Source organism: Micrasema longulum, unplaced genomic scaffold, assembly GCF_059751315.1.
Source record: "Micrasema longulum isolate JH-2025_06_02 unplaced genomic scaffold, ASM5975131v1 h1tg000100l, whole genome shotgun sequence".
Taxonomy (NCBI): Eukaryota; Metazoa; Arthropoda; class Insecta; order Trichoptera; family Brachycentridae; genus Micrasema; species Micrasema longulum.
Genome location: NW_028277306.1, coordinates 35875 through 62480, shown reverse-complemented (window position 1 = coordinate 62480; position 26606 = coordinate 35875). Strand labels below are relative to the sequence as shown.

Here is a 26606-nt window from a genome sequence, read left to right as displayed (position 1 = left end):
TCTAGAACCCCTCGATTCGTTTATCTACGAATTAAAAGTGTAAAAAAATTTCTTCCACCGAGAAATTTTTCCTTTTATTTTGAATTGTTAAAATTTTCAATCATTTTGAGGTTGACACTTTTTTTCTTAAAAGCCCATTAAAAATATAAGAAAAATAAGTAAATTTTAAAGCCGAATTAAATTCCGACATAACTCTCAGTTTTAAAAACGAGCGGCTAGATGCAGTAGATAGACTGGCTAGATGCTGCCCTGATAACATACAAGAGCATCTAGCCGTAAAATGTTACCACTGTTAAAAACAAATTTTGTTTTTATATTTTTTCCACCTGTTTTACTATCTTTCCGTGTGTACGTATCGAGAGCGGCTTTGAAATCGCTCAGTTTATAAAAACAGACGATCGTTAAGCATACCGTCTTGGTAATTGTCAAAAGTCATACTAAAATCATGTTCCAGCCAGCATTTGTTGCTTGAATTGGGATTTATTGGAGTTTATAATCGCTTTGAAGTGGGCACTTTATATCACAGAAGCCTATTTAAAATATAAATAAAAACTGTTTTCAATTTTAATGAAGTAAGGAATGCGGACTATTTTTTGCGGTCATTCATTGGTTTGTTTCGATCATATGAAGTCGAGATGACTAGTAGGTAGAACATACCGAGGTAGATACAGATAGTACAGAAGTTAAGTATACCGTCTCGATATGTACGATATGCCGAGGTGATCCTGCTTCCAAGAATAAATATATGTTAATAATTAGATAAATCTGTCGCTGTTTACTGATTATTTTTCTTAATTTTTAGACCATCCGACCTGTGTTTGAGACGATGTTCAGTGAGAGCAAAAAGTTTAATGCAGTTCAAATATGTGAGTATGCCAATAAACTTTATTTTCGTAAAAACAAAATGCCGACTATACGACGCCTAAAAAACACCTATTTTAATTATTCATCTTTAGTTTAGTGTTATTTTTGCATTAGCGGCACTAACGCGAAGGCAGGCCCCGATCTGGAGCTCAACACTGATGGTCGGTGGAAACAAAAATTTATAATGCAGCACACATTCAACGAAATAAACGCGCAAAGTACGACACGACGTCTTAATGTAATGTTGTTTTAAAAAAATATAAATGGTATATTCTGTAATTTATTTTTGTTCTTCAATTTTTATTATTATCGGTATGTTTTCCAATTTATATTTTTGTTTAATTTCTTAATTACTCATTTTATATATTATAATGTGTATTTGTGGTTCAATTTTTATTATTATCGGTATGTTTTATATTTATAATAATTGTGTCTCATTTATTTACTATTAATGGCATATTTTCTAATCTATTTTTATGATTCAATTTTTATTATTATTACTTGCATGTTTTCTCATTTAAATTTATATTGATTTTTTATAATGTTATTATTATTCTTTGAATTTATTAAGCATCATTAAATGAAATTAAAAATAAAAAAAAACACATGAAAAAAATAAGGTCCTTCCTAAACACAGGAATTTCCTAGCTAGTCGGGACCTGAAACAAATAAACTCTGTACATTTTAAAACTGCGGAATACTAAATAAATAAATAAATAAATGTGGCGGGTGTTTAAAGGACACTGAGGTGGGAAGTGAACAGTGGCTGTGGAAGTTGTGACAATACTTGAACAATGCATACCCACATAATTTTCAAACAAAATTGTTTTAGAACTGATAAAACGAATTAGATTCGAAGGTGTAGCCAGATATGAAGCAAAGCAAAGCCGTCGTCAATGGATTTTTTTAATTTACTAGATAGATACAGAATAGCGCCCCGAAAGATTTCCTTCCTTGCTCCAAATGTTCCATTCGTTCCAGCGTGCTACCCGAACGCGCGCCTGCCGCGCCACGTGGACACCAGCTACGCGGCGCTGCGCGACCGGCGGCCGGCCCCCGCGCCCCCCATCGAGGGCCCGCTCAGGACGCTGTACTGGGCCGCGCCCGCCGCCCCCGGCGCCGCCGCGCGCGCGGACCCGCCTCCGGCGGCCCCGCCGCCGCCGGAGCGCCCCGAGGGGCCGCGGACCGTCGGCGTGCAGACGGAGTGCAGGTGAAATTGGATACAAAAAATTATTTCTGGCGCGCGGTAGAAATTGGGGCATTTTGTACGGCAAAGTTTCTTGAAAATGTACGAAAAAAATAATAAAAACGCCCTACTTTGAATGGCGTCGCTGGTTCGTATGAACCAGCCAATGATATGAGAGCTGTGAAGGATGTCCGGTTTGCTTACCGTGAAAGAACCAATTAGAAGAACTGACACAGAAGCGACACCTTTGACGTCACGATAATACGACGTATAGAAATAATTTTAAAAGTATGGACTTGGAAAAACAGGGATGAAAGTAGGCTGATTGCTGTTGAAATGCGATCTCTCAGGCGAATGTGTGGTAAAACTATGTACGATAGATGCACACATGTTGGGATCCGTACATTATACAAGGCTGAGACAAGCACTATCGACAAAATCAAGAAAGGCGCTCTGCGCCGGTTTGGACATGTGGAGCAAATGGACAGCGTAAGAACGGCTAAGAATATTAACAATGCGGATGTTGATGGATGCAGAAAAAGAGGAAGACGTAGTATTTATTTGTTTGTAGTTGAATTGTATAGGTTTTTTTCGTCATGAGAAAGATTTTATTTTACATTTGTCAATGAATATATTACAACAGAGATTAAGAACATTTAAGAGAAGGTAATATAGAAGTCCAGGCATCTACAGGGCTAATGATCTGTCAATGGCTGGTTTAAGTGGCCACTTTACACACTGTGTAACATTCACCATTCTGCCTATATTTGAACATCTATATTCCTTCAATTCTTTCATCTGTTGATGTTTGTGAAGTTAAAGAGCTGAAACCTTTATTTATGCGGATGAGATTCATTTGATTGAATTATTTCACCTACATACTAGACTAGGCAACGCCTGAAAATATTATTGTTTCAATTTCTATACTTCTTCATGGACCAGGTAATTTATCAACAATATTTTGAGTTTGTCCAGATTTCTGTAGACAAGGACTGGATTCAACTCCCTGGGGAGCTGTCCATATTAACGTATTACAACAGAGATGAAGAACATTTAAGAGAAGGTAATATAGAAGTCCAGGCATCTACAGGGCTAATGATCTGTCAATGGCTGGTTTAAGTGGCCACTTTACACACTGTGTAACATTCACCATTCTGCCCATATTTGAACATCTATATTCCTTCAATTCTTTCATCTGTTGATGTTTGTGAAGTAAAAGAGCTGAAACCTTTATTTATGCGCGTGAGATTCGTCTAATTGAATTATTTCACCTACATACTAGACTAGGCAACGCCTGAAAATATTATTTTTTCAATTTCTATACTTCTTCATGGATCAGGTAATTTATCAACAAGCTCTTTCAGATCTCCATTTGTTTTACTATCTTTCCGTGTGTACGTATCGAGAGCGGCTTTGAAATCGCTCAGTTGATAAACACAGACGATCGTTAAGCATACCGTCTTGGTAATTGTCAAAAGTCATACTAAAATCATGTTCCAGCCAGCATTTTTTGCTTGAATTGGGATTTATTGGAGTTTATAATCGCTTTGAAGTGGGCACTTTATATCACAGAAGCCTATTTAAAATATAAATAAGAATTGATCTCTTTTCCTTCAATTCTTTCATCTGTTGATGTTTGTCAAGTTAAAGAGCTGAAACCTTTATTTATGCGGGTGAGATTCATCTAATTGAATTATTTCACCTACATACTAGACTAGGCAACGCCTGAAAACATTATTTTTTCAATTTCTATACTTCTTCATGGACCAGGTAATTTATCAACATTTGTCAATGTTAAGTTGAAGACGATTTATGTCGCGAGATTCATTAAAACAATATCGTGTGGAAAATAAGGCGTAAGTTTAAATATCTTATTGTCATCAGCAAAAAGCCAGAATTTTGGATGTTGAAAAACATTGATAAAATCATTTATATAAATATAAAATTATAATGGAGCAAGGTGGGCTCCTTGAGGTACTCCAGAAGTAACAGTGATTTAAGAAGACATGGAATTATTTATTTGAATCAATTGTTTTCTTTCACTTGGGTCAGATCTGAAAAATGATAGATCATTATAATACTATGACTTACAATAAACGTCGATTTATTTTAAATAAATAGTAAGTGGGATCGTATCGCAGCCAGAAAAAAAAAGTCTTAATTTATTTTTAAATAAATTAAGGGGTATGTAAAATATATCAAAAGATGAAAAAAAAGCATTATAGTCAGAGCAAAAACGATAGAGGAAAGAGTGTTGTGCGTAGTTAGCGCTACAGACTGGCAGATGGAATAAATACTTATTTCTTATCACGCGAAAGGGGACATTGAGATTAATTTTGGAGAGTAGGTTAAAAGAGTCTACCATTAATTACTAGTCTTCAACTAGTTTACGATTTATTCGGCAATAAACTGGACTGAAGAGCTGAAGCCTTTATCATGCGGGTGAGATTCATCCTGTTGAACAGATTCACCTACTAGGCAACGCCTGAAAATAATTTTTGAATTTTCATACATCTTCTTTTATTAGTTAGTTAATTCAACAATGTTTTGAGTATGTCCAAATATTTGTAGACTGGCTGGGATTCCTCCCTAGGGATTCGTTTAGATTTAAATTTGTTGCACTTTCATTTCATTGGTGACCCCGACGTGATATCAATTATGTAGTGAAATCTTTTGTTAACATGAAATGGTTGGTTTAACTTACCGCAGTTTTGTTGCAAGGTGAAATTAAATGAACTGTACTGAGATTTAATAGATAGTATGATGAATACAAGATACACAAAGATGTGATTTAATTAAGTACAGCACTGAATGATTTAACCGTGACACGAATTAACATAGTATAAGTGTTTGTAAGTTTTAGAAAGAGAGAGCAAAAGCCAACTTAATCGAAGCTGACCGGGCACACGCTGATTCTGGCGAACTCTGATCGTGCCGACGTCGGGCAGTTCCGGTGTGTCTTGCGCGGTGTTGCCAGTGGTAAAAATGCGTTTAGAACAGAATTTAAATTAGGTTTAGAACAGAAACCGAAATTCGGTCGAAATCGTTTTTCAATCGGTCACTAGTGCGCACCCAAAATGTTGGTGACTCAAATAATTTAAAACTTTATTTTCAGAGAGTCGTCTGCCCAGACGGACGCCTATGAACCAGACTACAAAATTCATAGAAAATGCAAAGAAATTCCTGAAATACTTCTATTGCGAGATGTTAAATTTGGTTTGTATAATCATAACAAATTTTTACTAAACATAATATCACATTAACAATATTTTGAGTTTGTCCAAATTTTTGTAGACAAGGACTGGATTCAACTCCCTGGGGAGCTGTTTATATAACAATTTACAACAGAGATGAAGAACATTTAAGAAAAGGTAATATAGAAGTCTAGGCATCTACAGGGCTTATGACCTGTCAATGGCTGGTTTAAACATCAACAGATGAAAGAATTGAAGGAATATAGATGTTCAAATATAGGCAGAATGGTGAATGTTACACAGTGTGTAAAGTGGCCACTTAAACCAGCCATTGACAGGTCATAAGCCCTGTAGATGCCTAGACTTCTATATTACCTTTTCTTAAATGTTCTTCATCTCTGTTGTAATATGTTAATAATATCATATTGTCCATAAACATAATGTCGTACATTAAAAAGTAACAACAAATGTAAACATAGTTAAATGGTGGACTTATTGCCACTAGCAAAGACGACGCGTATTGCTAGACGAGAGTGAAAATTAAAGATGGATATAACTTGTCGCCACGTTCCACGTGGCTCCGCCCACTTCCACATCGTGTGACTAACGACATCTACTGAGTAAGTAATGAAAATACGGTGTTTCTATTTGTTTGGTCAGCTCAATGCCTTTTATGTATTGTACACTGATGACAGAGGGAATTATAATTAAGTGGACTGTATGGGAATTGTTACTCACTTTTAAAGTTCTCACTATTGCTGTAGCACGGATACCGGTATCGTGTAAATGATGATGAACTGTATAATTTAGCTGTTTATATAACACTTTACTTCACTATGTACGAAATATCGTGACGCAGGATATGATAAAGATTTATCAAAGAGACAACTATTCACACGGGACTTGCTCACAGGACGGTAGAAGAACAAGAATTTGAAATAGGAAGGATTTGGGTAGGAACGGGATGTTTACAGTGTTATATGAGTTGCCAGTGTAGAGAATATACATTCAGTACTTAACAGTTTTGATTAAGTTTATTGTAAAGAAATACATCATATCGCTAGGGAGGACTGAATCTGAGTGCCGTCGGAATGATTTACTTTCGGCCTCCTGTCGGTCGCCACGTTCCACGCGGCTCCGCCCACTCCCACGTCACATAACTAGCACAGTAGCGACATCTGCCGAGTAAGTAAAGAAAATATGATGCTTGTAGCCTACAATCACCTACAATTTGTAGGGGTGGAGTTTGTTGCAAAGAAATACGTCATAACGCTTTTAAGCGCTGAATCTGAGTGCCGTCGGAATGATTTACCTTCGGCCTCCTGCCGGTCGCCGCGTTCCACGTGACTCCGCCCACGTCCACGTCACACGACTAGCAGAGTAGCGACATCTACTGAGTAAGTAAAAAAAATATACTCACTGATTGAAAAATTGAAAAAAATTGGTTAGGCGTCACATTCGTACCCCACTTAGCATTTAATTATCCCAATAATCATTTAATTTGCACCTTGAACTCAGAACTGCATTTGAGGGCATTAGAAGCATCTTAGAAATTTAGATTTGTAATTATGCTTCACCGACTCAATGGAGAACGCTAAGTTTTCGGTGTCAAGTAGTATAATTGAAGTCTGTTTTTGCAAGATTTAGAGGCGGTTTTGAATTACGCTATAATTTAAATAGGTAGGTTTTTATGTATAGTTTATTTTGGCATCAATAACTTTTTTTTCGTTTTCGGCGGAGATTTATAAGTTTGCTTCAAATACCCTCATTTACCTCTACATTGAATCTGAGTGCCGTCGGAGCCTTTGACTTCTTTAGACCTCCTTTGACCTCCTACCTTTGGCCTCCTGCCGGTCGCCGCGTTCCACGTGGCTCGCCCAGTCCCACGTCGTATGACTACCTTAAATTAATGCATATTTAATATTTGGAGAGTGTTTTTATGCAGGTCCTCCTGAAGTGGCCGTTCACTGGGGGGCCGTGCTTTCTGTGCAGAGACAGCGCGCACGCAGGGAGTGGTTGACTCGGGCCATGGACGTCTCCGTGCTGGCGACCCTAGAAGCCTACGAGCTGGAGTGTCGAGACAAGGTGATTATCCATCAATTGATCAAGCTATAGGCAATCTTCACAGAGAAAAGTATTTTTTTGTTTATACACCACGAAAGGAAAATCAACGCTTTTCATTTGCGATGTTTGCGGCGTATTTTTGGCGTGACGTGACAGAACAAAGTTACAAATGCAGATATACTAGCCCGTACTCAGATGTCTTCGGCAATGGCGATCTTAAAAGAAAGACGCATGCGATGGCTCGGGCATGTGAGTCGAATGGAAGATGGCCGAATACCGAAAGATATTGTGTATTGTAACGATTATATTTCATCCTGCTCCATTTAAGCAGCGCGTAATTAAGCACGGGTCCAAATGATATTTTTGGTACGTTAAAATTCAAGCATGGCAATACCGCGTCAGACCGTGCATTTTTAAAAAAGCAAAGACCGCCCGTGACAAGCGGAATAAACGTGTAACGTAACAAAATCTAACATGTAGTTCTTTTATATCATGGGAACATCGCTTTGCGGCATGTAAGTACTATGTAATTGAATTTGTAATCGTATTGTCGTTTCAATTTGCCAGAACACAGAATCTAATGATGTATTTTGGTCCATAATTATAGGCTTCTTAAATACCCCATTTTATTTTTTTATATATTTAAAATATTTGGTATATTATCATCTTTATAATGGATCATCATTACATCTGTCTAAATTTTGAAAATTAACGTAAATTTTTACATATAAAATCTGAATTATTTAACCCGACGCCGAATCGACGACAATAAGATCGGTCGAGGTTTTATTTAGAGGAATGACGCGGACAGCCATGGTTTACGCTAAGATGTTGGCCGGATGTACCCTTTAAAACTGGAACCTTTCACATAATACTCCGGCCATTTGAAACAGAAAAAAAAAGAATGTCTACAAAGAAGATTTCAAAGAACTTAACGTGGATGAGTGGTGTCAAGAATCAAATATTTAATATTTGTTTTCATTTTCGTTTAATTTCCAAATCATTTGTAATCTGGTCTTCTAGATTTTATATTTAGCTAGGTAACGCACAAAACTTTACAATTTTTGCTTGTAAGAATAAAATTGTAATTTCGAGAAAATGCCTTTGTTATTTTGCAATTACCTAGGCTACATATTTTCTCTCCGAGGCTCCGAGACTATTTAAATTTTGAATCCTATATTTTTATCTTGATTCTTCACTCATCTTGTGGGAAGGTCGGACGTAATTACTGTCCACATTTTGGAGAGATTATCATCTTTACTGGTTGACGACGCTGGTGAATAGCGTATGTTTTGAGATGGATTTGATCTGCATTTATTTTTTTGGCTCACGTTTTGTATTGTATCACTACAATGCACAGAGCGTAGCTGTCAACCAATGAAGGCACCATTTAATTTTCTTTATAATTAAGTTTTAGTTTTTTTTGTAAATCTTTGAAATCTGTTGATACATTGAGCGTTGACATTCTTTTATTTAAAAAAAAATAGTTCATTTTTCACACTCCTCACAAAGGGCGTAACAGTATTGAGAGCTTTGTGATCATTTATCAAAAATACTCAATCCAATACTCAATTGTGCTAATTATGGTCGCCATTTTCAGGAGTTAGAGGAAATGCTAAAGCTTCAAGAGGCCAAACTCGGTCCGAGCATCATATCCATCGCCGACAGAGGACGCACTAAGCGGCTGTGGCAAGACGGTACCCGGCGCCTGCACAAGAAGGTCTTGAGCATCCGGAGTAACATGGAGAGAGGTGGGTACTGGATAAACATGCCTCGTGTCAAAACGTCCATCATTTGCCTTCCAACTCGGTGCACAGGTCGACGGTTCGAAAGAACGCGAGGAAAGAATTTCGACGGAGAAATTTTTACCCATTCAAAATCATATTTATTTATTTATTTAACTTTTTGTACATAATGTTATTTGTACATTGGCGGGCTTATTGCCAAATGGCAATTTCTTCCAACCAACCAATAAAATAAAAGTTTTATTTTTATAATTCAAGTTACAGAACATATTCAATAGAGAAAAAAAAGATTAAAAAGTTAAAAATATATAAAAATAGAAATAAACGTATTTGTTTATAAATTACATTAAATTAAAACTATTACTCAATGGGGAAAAGGAAAAAAGCGGAAAGAGGAAAAAGGAAAGGAGGAGAGATTAAGGAAGAGAAAGGAGATGTTTCTTCAGACGTGATTTAAACAGAGATAATGTAGTAACATCTTTGATGGTGGATGGGAGATGATTCCACAGTCGAGCCGCATGGACACTATATGAGTTAGAGAAGAAAGAGGAATTGTGTATGGGTACTAAGAGAGTGCCTTGAGAATGAGAACGAAGAGGTAAACCATGAACTGATAAGCGTTGAAATTTTTCACGCAGGTATATAGGAGCGTTAGGACTATGAAGTACATTGAACAGAAGTGAGAGGGAGTGATAGTCTCTCCGCTGTCTGATTTTGAGCCATTTCAGTTGCCTACGATAATCAGAAATGTGGTCGTATTTCCTAAGACCAAAAATGTACCTTATGCATGTATTCTGAAGTCGTTCAAGTTTATCGAGTTCAGCTTAAATCAGTCATGGAAACATCAGCGTAATCTAGAATGGGTAGTAGTAATGCTTGTACGAGGGTGCATTTAGTACTAATGGGTAAGAATTTTAGCAACCTTCCAAGTGAGTGTAGACTGAAAAATATTTTGCGGCTTAATTCATTAGTATGAGCTCGCCAGCAGAGATGTTCATCCATTAGTACTCCTAGATTTTTTACGGATATATCCTTGTTTGCACCTGATGGTGGAAAGGGTACTTTATTTTTATACCGAATGCAACGTATTTCAAACACCTGGTGATCAGTCTTACGCTTCGGATGACAGTCCAGTGCCTCGATTATGAACGCTATCTTCATCTGTATATATCGAGACGGTATATTTAACTTCTGTACTGTCTGTATCTTACCTCGGTATGTTCTACCTGCTTGCCATATCCACATCATATGATCAAAGCAAGCCAATGGGATGATCGCAAACAATTACTCCGCGTTCCTTACGTCATTAACATTTAAAATATTTCACATTTATATTTTAAATATGCTTGTGTAATAAAAAGTGCTTACTTCAAAGCGATTATAAACTCCAATAAATCCCAATTCAAGCAAAAATTCTCGCTTGAACATGAATTTTGCATGACTTTTGGAAATCACCCTTACGGTACGCTTAACTATCGTCTGTATGTATCTATCGATCGACTACAAAGCCGGCTCCTATAACGTCTCGATACATACACTCGGAAAGATAGTGAAACAGATGGAAAAAATATAATAACTAAATTATTTTTTTAGAGTAGTAACTTTCTATCGCCTAGATACTTTTATTTGTTAATAGGACATAATCTAGAGACATTATTTTCACATTCAGGCGTTCGTTTTATTAAAGTGACAGTTATGACTTCAAAGTTTACTTATTTCTCTCTCATATTTTGAATAGGCTTTTAAGAAAAAAAGTGCCAAACTCAAAACGATTAAATATGTTAATAAATCAATTTAAGGAAAAATTGCTCGGTGGAACAAAATTTTTTACACTTTTAATGCGTAGATAAATGTATCGAGGGGTTCTAGACCCGTCGGTATAAACCGATGTACTTACATCAAAACTTGATGGTGGGGGTATCGGTAGTGTACCTTTATAGTCGGTCGGGAGACTTTTATCTTGAACTATGACGTCATACTGAAGCTATGTCATTTTAGAGCGAAGACATGTGTACCGCGACGTACGTTTCACGTACGCTTCCCCTTGATTCCTATCGATGTACCTACCCAAAACTTGAAGGTGGGGGGTCGGTAGTATATCTTTTTAATCGCTAGAGGGAATTTATCTTCAACTATACCGTCAAGGTGAAGGTATGACGTCTTTATCTTTCTATCGTAATCGAGGCCCAAGGAGCATATTCGTAAATACCCGACGCCTTATCTATTTGTGTTGCTTCAGTTTGACTCTGAAATACTCTTTCTTTTTGGGTGTTTCAGAATTGCTCAGGCACTCGTTATTAATAAGAAGTGTTTAATTTTGTAACTTGCCCCTGAGTGGCGCCTGCTAACATCACTCAACATAAACGTTGTTTTTATACGTTGCGTTCTTACTGAGGTGGATAGCGCGTACCGTCATCCGGCACATCTGCTATTTGCAAAGCCACTTCGGGTGGATTCCGGAATATCCCGAACGGACAACGCGTCGGATATTTACGAACATTCATAGAGGGACGGCGAATTGTTACAACTTCAGTTGACTGACGAACGGTTGGACTAAGCGACGTGTTTGTTTCAGAAATAAGGAAGATAGAAGCCAAGCGACAAAAGATGCAAAGTCAAATATCAGGAATAAAGGAAGTTCGCTGCCCGAGTACGCTTATTAGGAAGCCGCTAAGGATTCGAGTGGACATGAATTTCTTACCGTGCGATGTTGGTAAGATACATTAAAGAATTGCGGTTTAGCTGGTTCGTGGATTTTGCAGTTACATATTGCATTATTTTCATTTTGGTTGCAAATTACAACAGATTGGCATTATTAATCTAAACAATTTTAAATTTACAAAGGTATAATTATGGCATAATCTAGGCGGACATGGCAAGCAAATCAGGAGTGACAACACCGCTTGCTTCTTGAATACTTGCCCTTGCTGTAAGAACACACCGACAGTAACGTTTAGTGAGATTTCGTGCACTGTTCTTAGAGTCCTTGGCAGAGGGGAAAAAATTATAATTTCCCACAGCAAAGACAGGATTCGTGCGCAAGTTACGGCGAGGTACATTAAGATTTATCTGAGCCAAGATATCATGAGCATGTATACAGTTAGATATCAATTTGGGCAAGAATATCAAACCAGCCAAAATCCTTCTGAATTCCAAACTAAAGATATGAAAGTACTCTAGACGATCATAATAGTTGATGATGAAAGTATTTGATCTGATTCTAAATAGTAACGATTTTAAAAAATTACGTTGCATTGATTCAATCCGCGTTATATGAATTGGGAGACTATATTAAATAATTGAATTCAAGCAAACTACGAACAAATGATTTATTCAATGTGATTCGAATTTTCGGGCTATCGAATGCCTTAGATATTCGCAAAATAAATCCACAGATTTTAGACGCTTTATTTGAAATGCGGTCAATGTAATGAAACGTGGTCAATGGATTGTTCAAGTTTTGTCACAACGTCTTTATCCTTTATACCCACAACCACTGTTCACTTCCCGCCTTAGTATCCTTCGAATAGCAACATTAAGACCTCGTGTCGTAAATCGCGCGTTTATTTTGTTAAACGTATGCCGCATCATAGGCTTTGTTTCCACCAACCACCAGTGTTGAGCTCTATCATGGGGCTTGTCCTTGTGTGCCGCTTGCAAATGACCAGTCGGACCACAGCAAGTCCACCAAGAACGAAGGTAAGATAAGATGCTTCCATTCCTAATCCTTCTCATATGTTGGGGTTGTGACCGATCGACTCTGCATACTAGTGGCGTCTTTGATACTAAATTTTTAGTGAAGCTAAGATTTTAAGGTTAAATATAATATGCGTAAATGTGAAGTAGGTACCCATAGTAAATAACACAGTACGGACCATGTTTGTAGGCATCTTTGAACATTTTTATATTGACATATTACAACAGAGATGAAGAACATTTAAGAAAAGGTAATATAGAAGTCTAGGCATCTACAAGGCTTATGACCTGTCAATGGCTGGTTTAAGTGGCCACTTTACACACTGTGTAACATTTACCATTCTGCACCTATTTGAACATCTGTAATTCTTCAATTCTTTCAAAAATAATTCAATTAGATGAATCTCACCCGCATAAATAAAGGTTTCAGCTCTTTAACTTTACAAACATCAACAGATGAAAGAATTGAAGGATTATAGATGTTCAAATAGGTGCAGAATGGTAAATGTTACACAGTGTGTAAAGTGGCCACTTAAACCAGCCATTGACAGGTCATAAGCCCTGTAGATGCCTAGACTTCTATATTACCTCCTCTAAAATGTTCTTCATCTCTGTTGTAATATGTTAATGTTAACAACTCCCCAGGGAGTTGAATCCAGTCCTTGTCTTAAAAAATTTGGACAAACTCAATATTGTTGAATATTTATTACATGGCGAATAAATAATAAATTGAATTATGACGCGCAAGTGATGCGGGAATGACGAGTTGAACTGGCTGCACGACATTCTGAATCTGAGTGCCTGCATTATGCTGACTTGTTGGGCTGACTTTTTGGGCTGACTGTTTTGGCTTTCAGGGCATTACCAGGCCCTTTTGTCTTTTTATATGCCACATTTCTTTGTTCTTCATAGCTTTATGGCGTGTATGTACTGCAGGACGTCAATCAATGGTCTTTGAACCCCACATACTGTTGCCACTAACCTCAATACAAATAAGTGCTGTTGAGACTTGAGACTTGCTAGCAAGAAGCATGGCGTCATCAACGTACAAAAAAACAACCAGTTTAATCATTCATATTAAAGACTTAATCATTTTTTCATTTTCAGATATAAATCCCAAAGTTGGAGACCTCCATCCATCTGGCGGTCTCAAGATGGGCGTGTGTGACAAAATGGCGCGCCGTAATGAAGCCTGCTTAGAAGAACTTACCAATGAACTTGGGGGTGAGAATATTTTTCGCGTGAAACATTCAATCAGATATCTTGGTTTCGATAAACGTTCGCTGATTGCTTCGATGCTTAGGATTTAGGTTGTTGTTGGGTGGTTGGAGCTCCTATCCCAGTTGGAGATTGACAGAAAACACGATGTTGGTGTTCCAAGGTGTATTTACAAACGGTGAGTACGTAACTTTGTTGTGGAGCGCGAGAGTAACGGCAATGAGGAATCGAACTGACTGTTTTTGGGCTGCATACTGTTAAATTTATTGCAACAGAGAAGGAAAACATTATTGAGAAGGGAATATGGAAGTCTAGGCATTTAAAGGGCTTATAACCTGTCATTTGCTGGTTTAAGTTGTCACTTTAAACCCTGTATAACATTCTCCATTCAGCCCACGTTTAAACATCCACATTTCCTCAACTCTTCTATCTGTTGACATTTGTGAAGTAAAGGAGCTGAAACCTTTATTATGCGGATGAGAGAGGGTGCCCAGGGAGGAAATCCAGCCAGTGTGCAAGCATTTGAATATACTCAAACATGAGCTGACTTGGTTAAGCTGACTCTTTGGGCTGACTTGCTTGGGCTGACTCTTCAGGCTGACTGGGCGTGTTGTCTCTTTATGGGCCACGTTCTTATGTTATCCGTGTCTCCATAGCGTGAATGTACTGCAGGACGTTTTCATGTTGTATTGTATTCAATATTTATTTATTTATTTTAAAGTAACAAACAGTCGACAATGACATAATAACATTTTTTAAAAAAAATACAGTTTAAAGACAGACCAGCAAAGTTTCGAAATAAAAAATCATACATATTATTAAATTTTGTTACAACAAAAGGGTGTGTTTATGTGTATTTGTATGATAGTAAGTGTAGATGTGTGTTTATGTGTATTAGTGTGGGAGTAAGTGTTCAGAAGGGTGCATCGTTAAATAGTAAGCGGGATCGTATCGCAGCCAGAAACAATAATTCTTTATTTATTTTAAAATAAATAAAGGGGTATGTAAAATATATCAATTGATGAAAAAAAAGCATTACAGTTAGAGCAAAAACGATAGAGGAAAGAGTGTTGTGCATAGTTAGTGCTACAGACTGGCAGATGGAATAAATACTTATTTCTTGTCACGCGAAAGGGGACGTTGAGATTAATTTTGGAGAGTAGGTTAAAAGAGTCTACTTTATATTTAATATTTTTTTAAAAATAAATTCAGATACAGTGCGTCTATTTTCAAGGGTAAAAAATCAATTTTGTTTGGCAGATTGGCTGTAAGTGCAAAGCGTTTTATTGTTTTTATAATCTAAGTATTTTAAAAATATTCGTTTAACACTTTCAATCCTTTCTATGTTTGTGAAATGATGACTTGCTTCATCGGTCGTTGCTCTTTAATTCATGTGAAATCATTGCACGTGTGTGTGCGATCAATCAATTGACTACATTTTTTACCGCGTGTAAGAAGACTTTTTGTATTTAATTTTTAAAAATATTGGGAACCGCCAACCTCACACAGTGAGATGTAGTGATCTCTGTTCAATTCTCTTTTGCAGGCCGATAAAAATACAGGTTTGCGTGTAAAAAATAACAAGAATCCACGACCGAAATTTTTATTTCATTGCTGAATTGATTGTCTATCATCTCTTTGAAGAAGCCGCCACGTGGCAAGAGGAAGACCCGCTCGCCGGCGACGCTGCCTGTGGACGGCGAGAGGCCGCTGTCGGTGCGCTCGGAGCAGATTGCGGGTCTCGGGAGACGGACCGCAGGTCGCCAGAGGAAGCTGACTGCGAACAGGCTGCGGACATCCTGTGGGCCCTGCTCAAGGGGCGCTCATCGCAAGTCGAGGTATTTATTTATTCGAAGGGTAGCTCATTCTTGGCGTGTTCTCCTGTTTTTCCATTCTTTCTACATGACTAAACCATCTCGGAGACAACAACAAACCATCACGCCGTTTCCCCGTAGGGGCAGGCAGAGAGGATAGAACGCCATAATCTTGGCATACAGACCTCGCTTCCTCTACATTCATACATCTTCTCATGCACGCACGCCGATTATTCCCACTTTCGATATGTCCATCTTCAAGTATTTGATGGACTCGATCGTGCCATGTCCTTCTCGGTCTTCCTCGTTTTCTGCATCCATCAGCATTTGCATCGTAGATCCTTTTAGCCATTCTTTCGCTGTCCACTCGCTCTACATGTCCAAACCAACGCAGCACCCCTTTCTTGATTCTGTCAATAATGCGTGTCTCAGCCTTACACACTTCACGGATCTCGACATTTGTGCACCTGTCATACATCGTTTTACCACACATTCGCCTGAGGGATCGCATTTCGACAGCATTCAGCCTACTTTCATCATTATTTTTCCAATTCCATACTTCGCTCCCATACATTAGAGTTGGCACTAGAACTCCGTTGTGAACTGCTAGTTTAGCTTCCTGCGATATAAACATTTGTTTGCCAAAGTAGATTTAAGTGCACCGTTCACCCTGTTCCCGGCACTCACCCTCCTTTCAATATCTTTATCGGCCTTTATCTCTGAGACCCTTTAATTATTTATTTATTTATTTATTAATTGTCCGTGTATACAATTTATAAGGTTTAAATATTACAATAAAAGAATAGTTTAAAACATTTTTTAAAAAAAGAAAGAAGCATTGACAAACATAAGGGACATCGAGACAAGATCTGGACTATTTATTTAGTGCTCGTTTAAATCCTCGTAAACTTAAACCAAAGAGGTTCAGATGATCTTGTCTCGAGTTAACAATACGACAAGAGAATCAAGGCCACAGCTTGTTCTATGCTGATCGATGAACAGTACTTCATTGTTTCTCAATCTACGAGTCGGAATATTGAATTTGACTTGTCCCAGTAATGATGAAACATCGATTTTACCATTTAGTATGCCGAACATATATATGGAGTCAATATTAGTTCTACGTTTTTGTAGACTAGAAATATTTAACATTGACTCTATTTCAGCATAAGAATAATTACCTCTCTCTAGTCCGAGCATCCACGCTACTTTTCGAAGCGAGCGATGTTGGACTGATTCAATGTGATTTATGCGATTGACATAGAACGGAGACCAGCCCACTATTCTAGGAGGCATATTCTAGAAGAGGGCGAACAGTCGAGCAATGAAGAGTTTTGATTGTACGGACATGAGTAAAATCAGAGGATATTCTGTTAATGAAGCCGAGTAATTTCAGTGATTTATTGACTGTATTATCTATATGCTCGTTGTATGTCAGTTTATAGTCCAAAACAACTCCTAAATCTCTGATGGACTTAAATATTTAGTTCTAATTTATTGACTTTACACCATCGGTTAAAAGTATTTGTTTTATTATTGTAGACAATAAGTCCCAACTCCATGGGACTAAAAGTCCTGTGTTGAGATGGGACGAGCAATTATATGACACAGACACACGATTATATCACCACAAATATAGTATCAGAAACATAAAAAATGCATTTATATATATATATATATGGCACATCAATATGGTAAGTGTAAACTCAAGTATTTGGAAAATCATCAAGGAGTTTCCCACTCAAATCCCTCCCACTAAGGAAAATCCAGTCCTCAACTCCTTTTTTAAAAATAATTTTTGGCCTTGAGAGCTTAATACGTTCTTCCAAAATATTGTTTAATTAAAATATATTTCTTAATCAATTATGCCCTGATTTCCGCACATCGACCACGTTCACTCGGCTTTCATCATTCCTCTGTCAGTTCTGTTTATGTTTCACTTCCAAACGTAAGTGTTGGAACTAAATCTCTATTGTGCACTGCCAGCTTAGCTTTGGTTGACATAATTTTATTGCCAATTACTAGGGTTAACATATTACAACAGAGATGAAGAATATTTAAGAGAAGGTAATATAGAAGTCTAGGCTTATGACCTGTCAATGGCTGGTTTAAGTGGCCACTTTACACACTGTGTAACATTCACCATTCTGCCAATATTTGAACATCTTTATTCCTTCAATTCTTTCATCTGTTGATGTTTGTGAAGTTAAAGAGCTGAAACCTTTATTTATGCGGGTGAGATTCATCTAATTGAATTATTTCACCTACATACTAGACTAGGCAACGCCCGAAAATATTATTTTTTCAATTTCTATACTTCTTCATGGACCAGGTAATTTATCAACAATATTTTGAGTTTGTCCAATTTTTTTCCTTCTCTTATTTATTTATTTATTGACACTTTATATACATATACAATAAATATACATATAAGGGCGGGCATATTGCCTTAAGGCAATTTCTTCCTACCTACCCAAACCGTTCAGTTTGAGAAAATTATAAATACATGGACATATTGAATCTTACAATTTTACACAAAAATTAAAAGCAAAGATTAACAAAAATAAATATATGTATAAAAAAAATATAACACTTTACTATGAAGAGAGGAGAGGGGATGGGAAGGAAAGAAGAAGGATAAAGGAACAATTTAAATATTTAGATAGTGACATTTCAATCTCGACTTAAATGTAAATAAAGAAGGGACGTCTCTAACATTAGTGGGTAGATTATTCCACAATCGAGCGGCTACTACTGTGAAAGAGGAGGCAAAAAAATTAGAGCGATGACAGGGTATTAAAAGGGTTCTCTCGTTACTAGAATGAAGAGATAGTCCGTGTTGTGAAAGAGGTTGGATGAGCTCTCTCAGATAAACAGGCGAAGTGGGATTATTTAAAATATTGTGAAGAAGTGATAGAATGTGAATGTTTCTTCTATGCCTGATACTGAGCCAGTGTAGTTGCGTGCGATACTCGGTTATGTGGTCAAATTTGCGAAGATTAAAGATATAACGAATACAAATATTCTGCAATCGTTCTAACTTATCAAGCAATTCAGAGTTAGCATCTGGATAACATACATCCGCGTAGTCAAGGAGTGGAAGAAGTAAGCTCTGGACTAATGTGTGCTTAACATTAATTGGCAAGAAATTCTGTAATCTTTTAAGTGAGTGCAAAGTTCTCTTAAATGTTCTTCATCTCTGTTGTAATATGTTAATATAAACAGCTCCCCAGGGAGTTGAATCCAGTCCTTGTCTACAAAAGTTTGGACAAACTCAAAATACTGTTAATTACTAAAATTATCAATATACAATGAAAACAATTGAGGACCTAATATTGACCCCTGAGGGACCTCAATAGTTGGAGGTATCTTATCATTCTAAATATTAAAAAAAAAAAAAATTTACAGGTGTACGAAGGTTTGGCAGGAAACGCGGAACTCATCAAGGAGATGCAGCTTCAAATACAAGTTCCCCAAGAATCAACCAAGGTGGGCTATGAGACATTTTTATTTTTCTTTTCCACGTCCGCTCTTAAGCGGAGCGTGTGGACATCACCAGATGCCCTCAGGAGACCCTACCGCCAACCAGCATCCTTACCCCCTCCCACGTCAATCCGCGTCTCTGCTTTGCTTTTTACACGAGTAATAAGAGAAGGAAGCAGAGCATAGTGCTTTGGCAATAAAAAAAATGATCAGCATCATGCAAAAGAACTAACAAAAAGGTACTCTCAAAAGTAGTTGAGAGTTATCACCAGAGCCCGCCCAGGGCACTGCAAATTGAACAAACGCCTTGCTAAAATAAACCTTTCCCAAACTTCTAGATGCAGGTTCTGTGGTGCAGACGAGGAAACACCTATACACATTACATTTAATGTGGCGCATTTCATCATAAAAGGAGCCTCATCCTTGGGGGACCGCTGGTCAAGCCTGAGGGTGTTAAAAGAGCTAATAGCCTAGTATTTTACGAGTCTGGGCTTGGATGGGGAGCCAAGCCCAGACTTCCACACAGTAGCCAGGCTCTTCATAGACCTGAGCTTGGAGGACGAGAACTATTCACGGGTATCCATCAGAATAGATCCTCACATGTCACAGTGACGTCGGGAGCTTGTATAATACTCCCTGAACTGCCAAATTTTCCAGATAGTGCTAAAAATTATGTACTCCATCGGTACCCACTGGACACTGAACTATGCATTCGGTAAGTGATGAAAAATATCTGTTTCAGGCTTCGAAGATCGGAACATGGTTCCATCAAATTAAGAACACCGTCATTGGCCAGGTTCTGGATTTGCTCAGCAAAGAGTTGGATCACATAATGGAGGAGAGGCGGCAGAGGGAGTTCGCCGATGCTTTGTGTAAGTATAACAAGGACAGGTCTCAGCAAAACGTTCCTACGAAGTTTTCCCAGAATAAGAATAATGGTTTTCTCAAAACCCGCACGACTCAAACTCGAAGACACCTATCCTTTATCGCATCTAGAGTGTTAAATAATTAAGACGAGCATATAGCTAAAGCTCTTAAGAACAACATATATTTTGCTAGAGATGGGTTCGGGAGGGCAATTACAAAAACCATCTTTATCGGTACATACCAAGACATAACTTCTGTACCATCTCTACTTACTTCGGTAGGCTCTACCGCTTTTCATCTCGACGTCTTGTCATTTAATTCAACCAATAATGACGCCGAAAATTGACCAACTCGCTAAGTCTCTATTTTGAGGCTTTTCAGCAGGCGGGATAGATAAGATATGGAAGGAGGTAATGAAAAATACACCACACCTGGAATTGAACCCGTGACGCCAGTTTCGCAGTTAGCCGTCTAACCAACTGCGCCACGGCGCCTGTCAAATAGTTCTCATTGATATTTTTAATAGACTGATGTAAAAAAAGTGACCATTTCAAAGCGATTATAAACTCAAATAATTCACAATTAAAGCAAAAAATGTTTTTTTTTTACTTTTGATAATTACCAAGACGGTATGGCTTAACTTTCGTCAGTATTTGTCCACTGAGGCATGAGAAAGCCGCCTCTTTTGACATCTCGATACGTACATTCTGGAAGATGGTTAAAAAGGTGGAAAAAATATAATAACTATTTTTTTTTATTGTTGCAATGTTTTTACGGCTAGATGCTTTTATGTGTTAATAGGGCAGCATCTAGCGGTTCGGATTCAAAACTGACAATCATCTCAAAATATCATTCGACATTAAAATTTATTTATTTCTATCTCGATTTTTAAATGGGCTCTTAAGAAAAAAATGAACTGCGTAAGAACGATTAAAAAATTAAATAAAATGTGGCTAAAGGAAAAATTGCTTGGTAGAACAAAATTTTTGACACTTTTGATCAGTAGATATGTGTACCATGGGGTACTAGACTCATTGGTTCATACCGGCGTACCTACCTCAAAACTTGAAGATATAGCGTTGTTGCGTATCTTCGTAATCGCTCAGGATAATTTATCTTCTCGACTATACCGTCGTGGTGAAGGTATTACGTCTTCAACTTACCGTTGTAATTGCGGACGTGGACAGGACTTTTCTTGGAAAAGGGATATATGTTTTAAAACTCCTTGATATTTTTTCAACTATTTTAAATTACCATTGAGCGAGAAACCAATAATTTAGTCCCAGAGGGTGGATTGAAGGGTCTTTAAATCGTAGAATAAACGATTTTTGAGATTTTAGATCATCGGCAAATAAAATAACATCAACCCCATCAAATATCGATAAAATGTCATTCACACATTATGAAAACAGTGGGGGACCCAAACGAGAGCCCTTGGGTACTCCACCCATAAGGCATTCAAGAAAACAGATGATAATAGTTACCTGTTCCGCAACTTATTATAATTTTTTTTTGTGTATTCTTAGTGCTGGAAAATGAGGAGAGGGAGGCGTTCGAAGCGGGAAGGAGGCAAAAGGAAGAGAGGAGAAGACGTGAGCACCAGGAAATGTTTGAACAGGTCTGTCACTTTTTACTGCTTTCCATAGGTATTTTCCTAGCATTTTCCACTTAGTGTCATACATGCACTCTTAAAATTTAGAGTTCCTTAGTAAGTAGGCTCTAGCGCAATTAATGCGTTTTTTATTTATATCTGTAGCTAGTCACAGAGGCTCTATAAGATAGTGAAAAAGGCTCTTTGACGTTTAGGAAATCGACGGACTTATTTTTCGCAAAATCTCATTGAATATAGTTTAGCTGCTTTCAGCCTGATGGTAAATGGTGCTTTAAGGTAAAAATCTTGAATTGGGAAATCCAGTAGAGAGAGTCCACCTCGTTGTGTACTGTTCAACGTGTTTGCCTACCATTCTTGAGATGCTAGGTTCGATCCCAGGCAGGCTGCGCATGAAATATTGATTTTAAACTGCAATTTGTCAGTGTCCCAAGACTTATCGCCTTATGTTTAATGTACCGGATGATCGAATCACGCTTTTTCGTTTACCAATACAGCGCCCTCTGCAATATTTGCTGGAAGGATGTTGACGATGATGTCGAGGAACAAAAGGTGTTCTTTCTTTCGTGGTGACTGAAGTGTTTGTGATTGATGATGATGCTTCTGGTTTGGCAGATGGTGCTGGTGACGAAGCAGGCGGCCGCCGTGCATCTGCATAACTTGTTTGTGGGGGTCGCCAACAGGGATGCCGAGGAGGAGGCTGACAACTATGCTTCTCTGGAGGCCGAGCGGATCGAGAGGATCAACCAACGTTCTGCGAGAAGGTTGAAATGTCCAAAATACACATCTGAGCAATTGTAGTGTTGCAAGTCTAAGACATTTATGATATTCAATCATGTTTCGAAAATGCCTTTTACCTTTGATATGCCGACGATAAAAAAATACTTAAAAGTTGGGTGTGAAGATGATTGTGCAATCAACGATGTTTTGAGTATGTCCAACGTGTATAGACAGGCTGAATTTCAATTAAAATTGGTTGCAACAGTGAGTAAATTTTGATCCAAATAACTCTCTAGGGTGGGTTGAATGATCAGGGGTAGGCTGCAGGGGGCTTGGAGAGGCTCGCGCGAGCCCCTTGTTAAAATTGTCGTAGGCCGGCGAGCCCCTTGTTAAATGAAGAGAAAGCAATATTCTCAGATCAAATCAGTACATAAATGCCATTTCAGTGGATGGTTTAATTGACAAATATATGAAACATAAAATTTTGTTGCCTTTTGAAATTTCTAGAGAAGTATTTTTTTTTATTTGAAAATTTATTTATAAACCCTTACGGATTATTACATTAATTTTACATAAAATAATATACACATTTAACTACACACGTGCGTTTCCAGAAATTATCAAGCAGCTAGAGGGCCACATGGCGACGGTATCTGCCTACTGCCCACAAAAGCTTCTCTTCGGACATCTATCTCCCTTTGTTGACCATGGAGTTGGAACAGTGTTTTGTTTATTTAGTTTTTTATTGCTTACTTCTTGGCACGAACACTTGACAAACTTACTACTATGCTCTATTTTTTTTGTAAGTTAATTGATATCATTTTAACTTCGCTGGAATTCCACTCGTCCATGCGCTTTGAAGCTGCACGTTGATGGCTATCTAGCTTTCATATATCAACTTAAAAAAAACTAAATTTTGTAAATGGGGTCTAGAATCTCAATCGTCTATACGCTTAGTAGCTGCAAGACGTGTGATATGTTGATATGAGGAAAGTTTTCAAGCAACATAATACACGTGTCGGGACAATAAATGCCAAAAATTAATGAAAATCACGGGAAAATATTTTAAATCAATTACATGTGAAAACTGACTTTTTTAACATCTTTGACGCAACATATTGCAATTCATCTTAGTCGATTTTATTTTATTTTTACGTAAATATCCAAGTTTTTTACAAAAAAAGCCAAGCACAGCTACAAAAGCATCCGATCGAACCGTTATGTTTATGTTGTTAAATAAAACAAAATGGCCACCAATTGGTTGCTTACCAACAAACCAGCATCGTTTGTGTTCTATGAAACATAGTGATAGGGCTTCTCTCAAGGTTACGCATTATTACTCTGAGATCCTATTAAGGTTTTTGTTTAATCTGCAGCACCCTGTAAGGGCTTTAGTGAAATAACATTTGGACACAATCAAAACATTTTTGATTAAACTAATCGTTATATAAGAAGAAGTATAAAAAAATGAAAAACTGTTTTTAGGCATTGCCTAGTAGGTGAAATGATTCAGCCAGATGAATTTCACCCTCATGATAAAGGTTTTAGCTCTTTTACTTCAAAACAGTGAACACATGGAAGAGTTGACGAAATGTGGATGTTTAAGCATAGGCAGGGCGGTGAATTTTAACCAATGGCAGGTCGTTAGCCCTGTAAAATGCCTAGACATCCATATTCCCATCTCATTTTTTTTCTCTCTGTTGCAATAAATTTCAATCTTTTTCTGTTCGCAGACCGAGTTCAGTCAACGACGAGGAGCTGATAGCCGAGTTGGTCATGGATTCCATTCTTCCGGAAGTAGTCAAGAGCATAGAGCGCGCCCAGAGGGACAAAAGAAGTGCCTTCACGCCGGACATCATCATGGAGTCTACTTTTGGCGGCCAGTCTCCCGCACCGACTCCCGAATCGGACGAAGATGACAATGACGAAATATGCGAATGCAAAATCAAGGAAGTTCAATGTGTCTGTGTTGAAGAGGAAGAGATATCCTACCAAGAAGGAAGTACGCTGGATATCTTTGAATCGGACGTCAGGGCTAAAGGGGAATCTAAATCATCGATTAATTCCGATATTCGAATTCAGAACATGAGTCGAATGAGTCTCTTTGACGAAGTTAAACATCTCAAGAAGATGGAGCCGAAGATTATAACTGAAGAAATCGTTGAAGCTGAAGAGGAAAACGAAGCAGACGCTGTTGAGCCAACAAGAGGAAATAAAGAAATTGCAGAGTCTGTCTCGTCAAAAGAAGATATTGTACAGTCCATATCAGCAAACGATGATTTTGTGCAGTCTATAACAGCAAATGAAGATATTGTAGAAACAATAACGGCCAAAGTCGAAGATATTTTGGATAGCACCGGTGCTTTAGTGTCTGAAGACGAGGGAATCGATGAAGCGTCAGAAGATGGGGAAGAGGAGTCAGGAGCTGCCGGCGATGCTTGAGTCAAATAATCTATTGATATATTACAACAGAGATACAGAACATTTTAGAGAAAAGAATATGGAAGTCTAGAAGTCTGGGAATTCACAGGGCGAATGACCTGTCGTTGGCTGGTTTAAGTGGCCACTTTACACACTGCGTGTCTACGAAAATATTGATACAATAAAACAAATGCCGATGAAGCCAGCTGGTCCAAGAAGAAGTATAAAAATTGAAGAGTCTTTTCAGGCGTTGTCTACTAGGTAAAATAGTTCAGCCAGATGAATCTCTTTAGATTCACAAAAATTAACAGATGGAAGAACGAAAAGAATGTGAATATTCGAACATGGGCAGAACGGTGAATGCTACCCAGTGGCGTAAGGTGGCCACATAAACCAGGTAATGACTGATCACAAGCCCAACAAATGCCCAGACTTCTTCGTTCCCTTCTCTACTACTACCATTGCGCCATTTTCCGTAGGGTTGGGCAGAGAGAATAGACCGCCACACACGTCAAATCCTGGCATGCATTTATAGCTGATTCCACAATAATACATCTTGTCATACATGCTTGCTTTTGATACGATCAAACTTTAAATTTTGGTTTATCTGATCATGCCACGTCTTCCTTGGATGTTTCTTAGTCTGTTTTACCATTATTTCGTCATCTAATAGTTCTACACGTCTATTTTGGCATACATTTCTAGCTACTTCCACATTCACACATCTTGTCATACATGCCCTTCGGTTCTGTCTGCTTTCGACATGACCAGACTTAAGATTTTGGTTTATCTGATCAAGCTACGTCTTCCTCAGTCGTCCTCATCTCACGTTGCCGTTCATTTTCGCCATATATACTTGTTTTACATTTTTTCGTCTTCCATTCGTTCTACGTGACCAAACCATTTCAGATACCCTTTCTTGATCTTATCGTTTTTACCTGACTCAGATTTACACTCTCGCTAGATTTTATCATTCGTAACCCTGTCATAAATTCATTTCCCCCACAATTGTCGAGGAGATCGCATGCTGACCGCGTTTACTTGGCTTTCATCCTTACTCTGATAGTTTCATGTTTCACTTCCATATATAAGTGTCGGGACTAAAGCTCCGTTGTGCATTGCCAGTTTAGCTTAAAGTTCTTTATCTCTGTTGAAATAAATACATCTGAATAACTCCAGAGATTAATTCCAAACATGCATAGTATCTTGAAATATGTTTATTTTTACCGATTGAGATTTTTACAGATTGATAATAATATAACCTTGCAGATTTGAAGGCGTTTGTTTTATTTAACGTAGAAAAAAAAGTATTGTAGATATTTAAATTGCATTTAGAGTTGGAATTACTACACCAGTTGGAGTTGACGAAGAAAACGCAATTGATTTTCGATGCGTTGTAATCAATGGGATTGTAATCAATGGGAAGTTAAGGACGTCATACCTTCTCCATTCTCCGAAGCGATTACGAAGATACATTACCGACCCTCCACCTTCAAATTTTGGCTAGGTACATCGATATGTACCAAGGGGACGCGTACGCCTCGGTACACATATCTACGCTCTTCAGTGACATACCGTCATTATGACGTCATAGATATATAAATACCTCCCAAGCGATTATGAAGATACACGATACCGACCCCCTCCCCCCCCTTCAAGTTTTGAACAAGGTAAATCGGTATGTACTGACGGGTCTAGTACCCCACGGTACACATATCAACCAAT

The 26606-nt window shown here is 37.9% G+C and overlaps 1 protein-coding gene across 1 annotated transcript in view; it reads left to right on the top strand.

Annotated features, from left to right (window-relative positions):
* The window catches only part of LOC148284646 (cilia- and flagella-associated protein 91-like), a 29832-nt gene extending 3678 nt beyond the window's left edge, over positions 1 to 26154 (top strand). Inside the window, exons 3-15 of the mRNA XM_088237137.1 lie at positions 803 to 866; positions 1846 to 2074; positions 5166 to 5266; positions 7190 to 7329; positions 8909 to 9059; positions 11629 to 11766; positions 13857 to 13973; positions 15612 to 15805; positions 19190 to 19270; positions 20007 to 20136; positions 21658 to 21749; positions 22356 to 22504; positions 24194 to 26154. Coding sequence (XP_088093263.1) covers positions 803 to 866; positions 1846 to 2074; positions 5166 to 5266; positions 7190 to 7329; positions 8909 to 9059; positions 11629 to 11766; positions 13857 to 13973; positions 15612 to 15805; positions 19190 to 19270; positions 20007 to 20136; positions 21658 to 21749; positions 22356 to 22504; positions 24194 to 24902 — 2295 coding nt within the window. The 3' untranslated portion in view covers positions 24903 to 26154. The remainder of the gene's footprint in view (positions 1 to 802; positions 867 to 1845; positions 2075 to 5165; positions 5267 to 7189; positions 7330 to 8908; positions 9060 to 11628; positions 11767 to 13856; positions 13974 to 15611; positions 15806 to 19189; positions 19271 to 20006; positions 20137 to 21657; positions 21750 to 22355; positions 22505 to 24193) is intronic.
* The last annotated feature ends 452 nt before the right edge of the window (positions 26155 to 26606 follow it).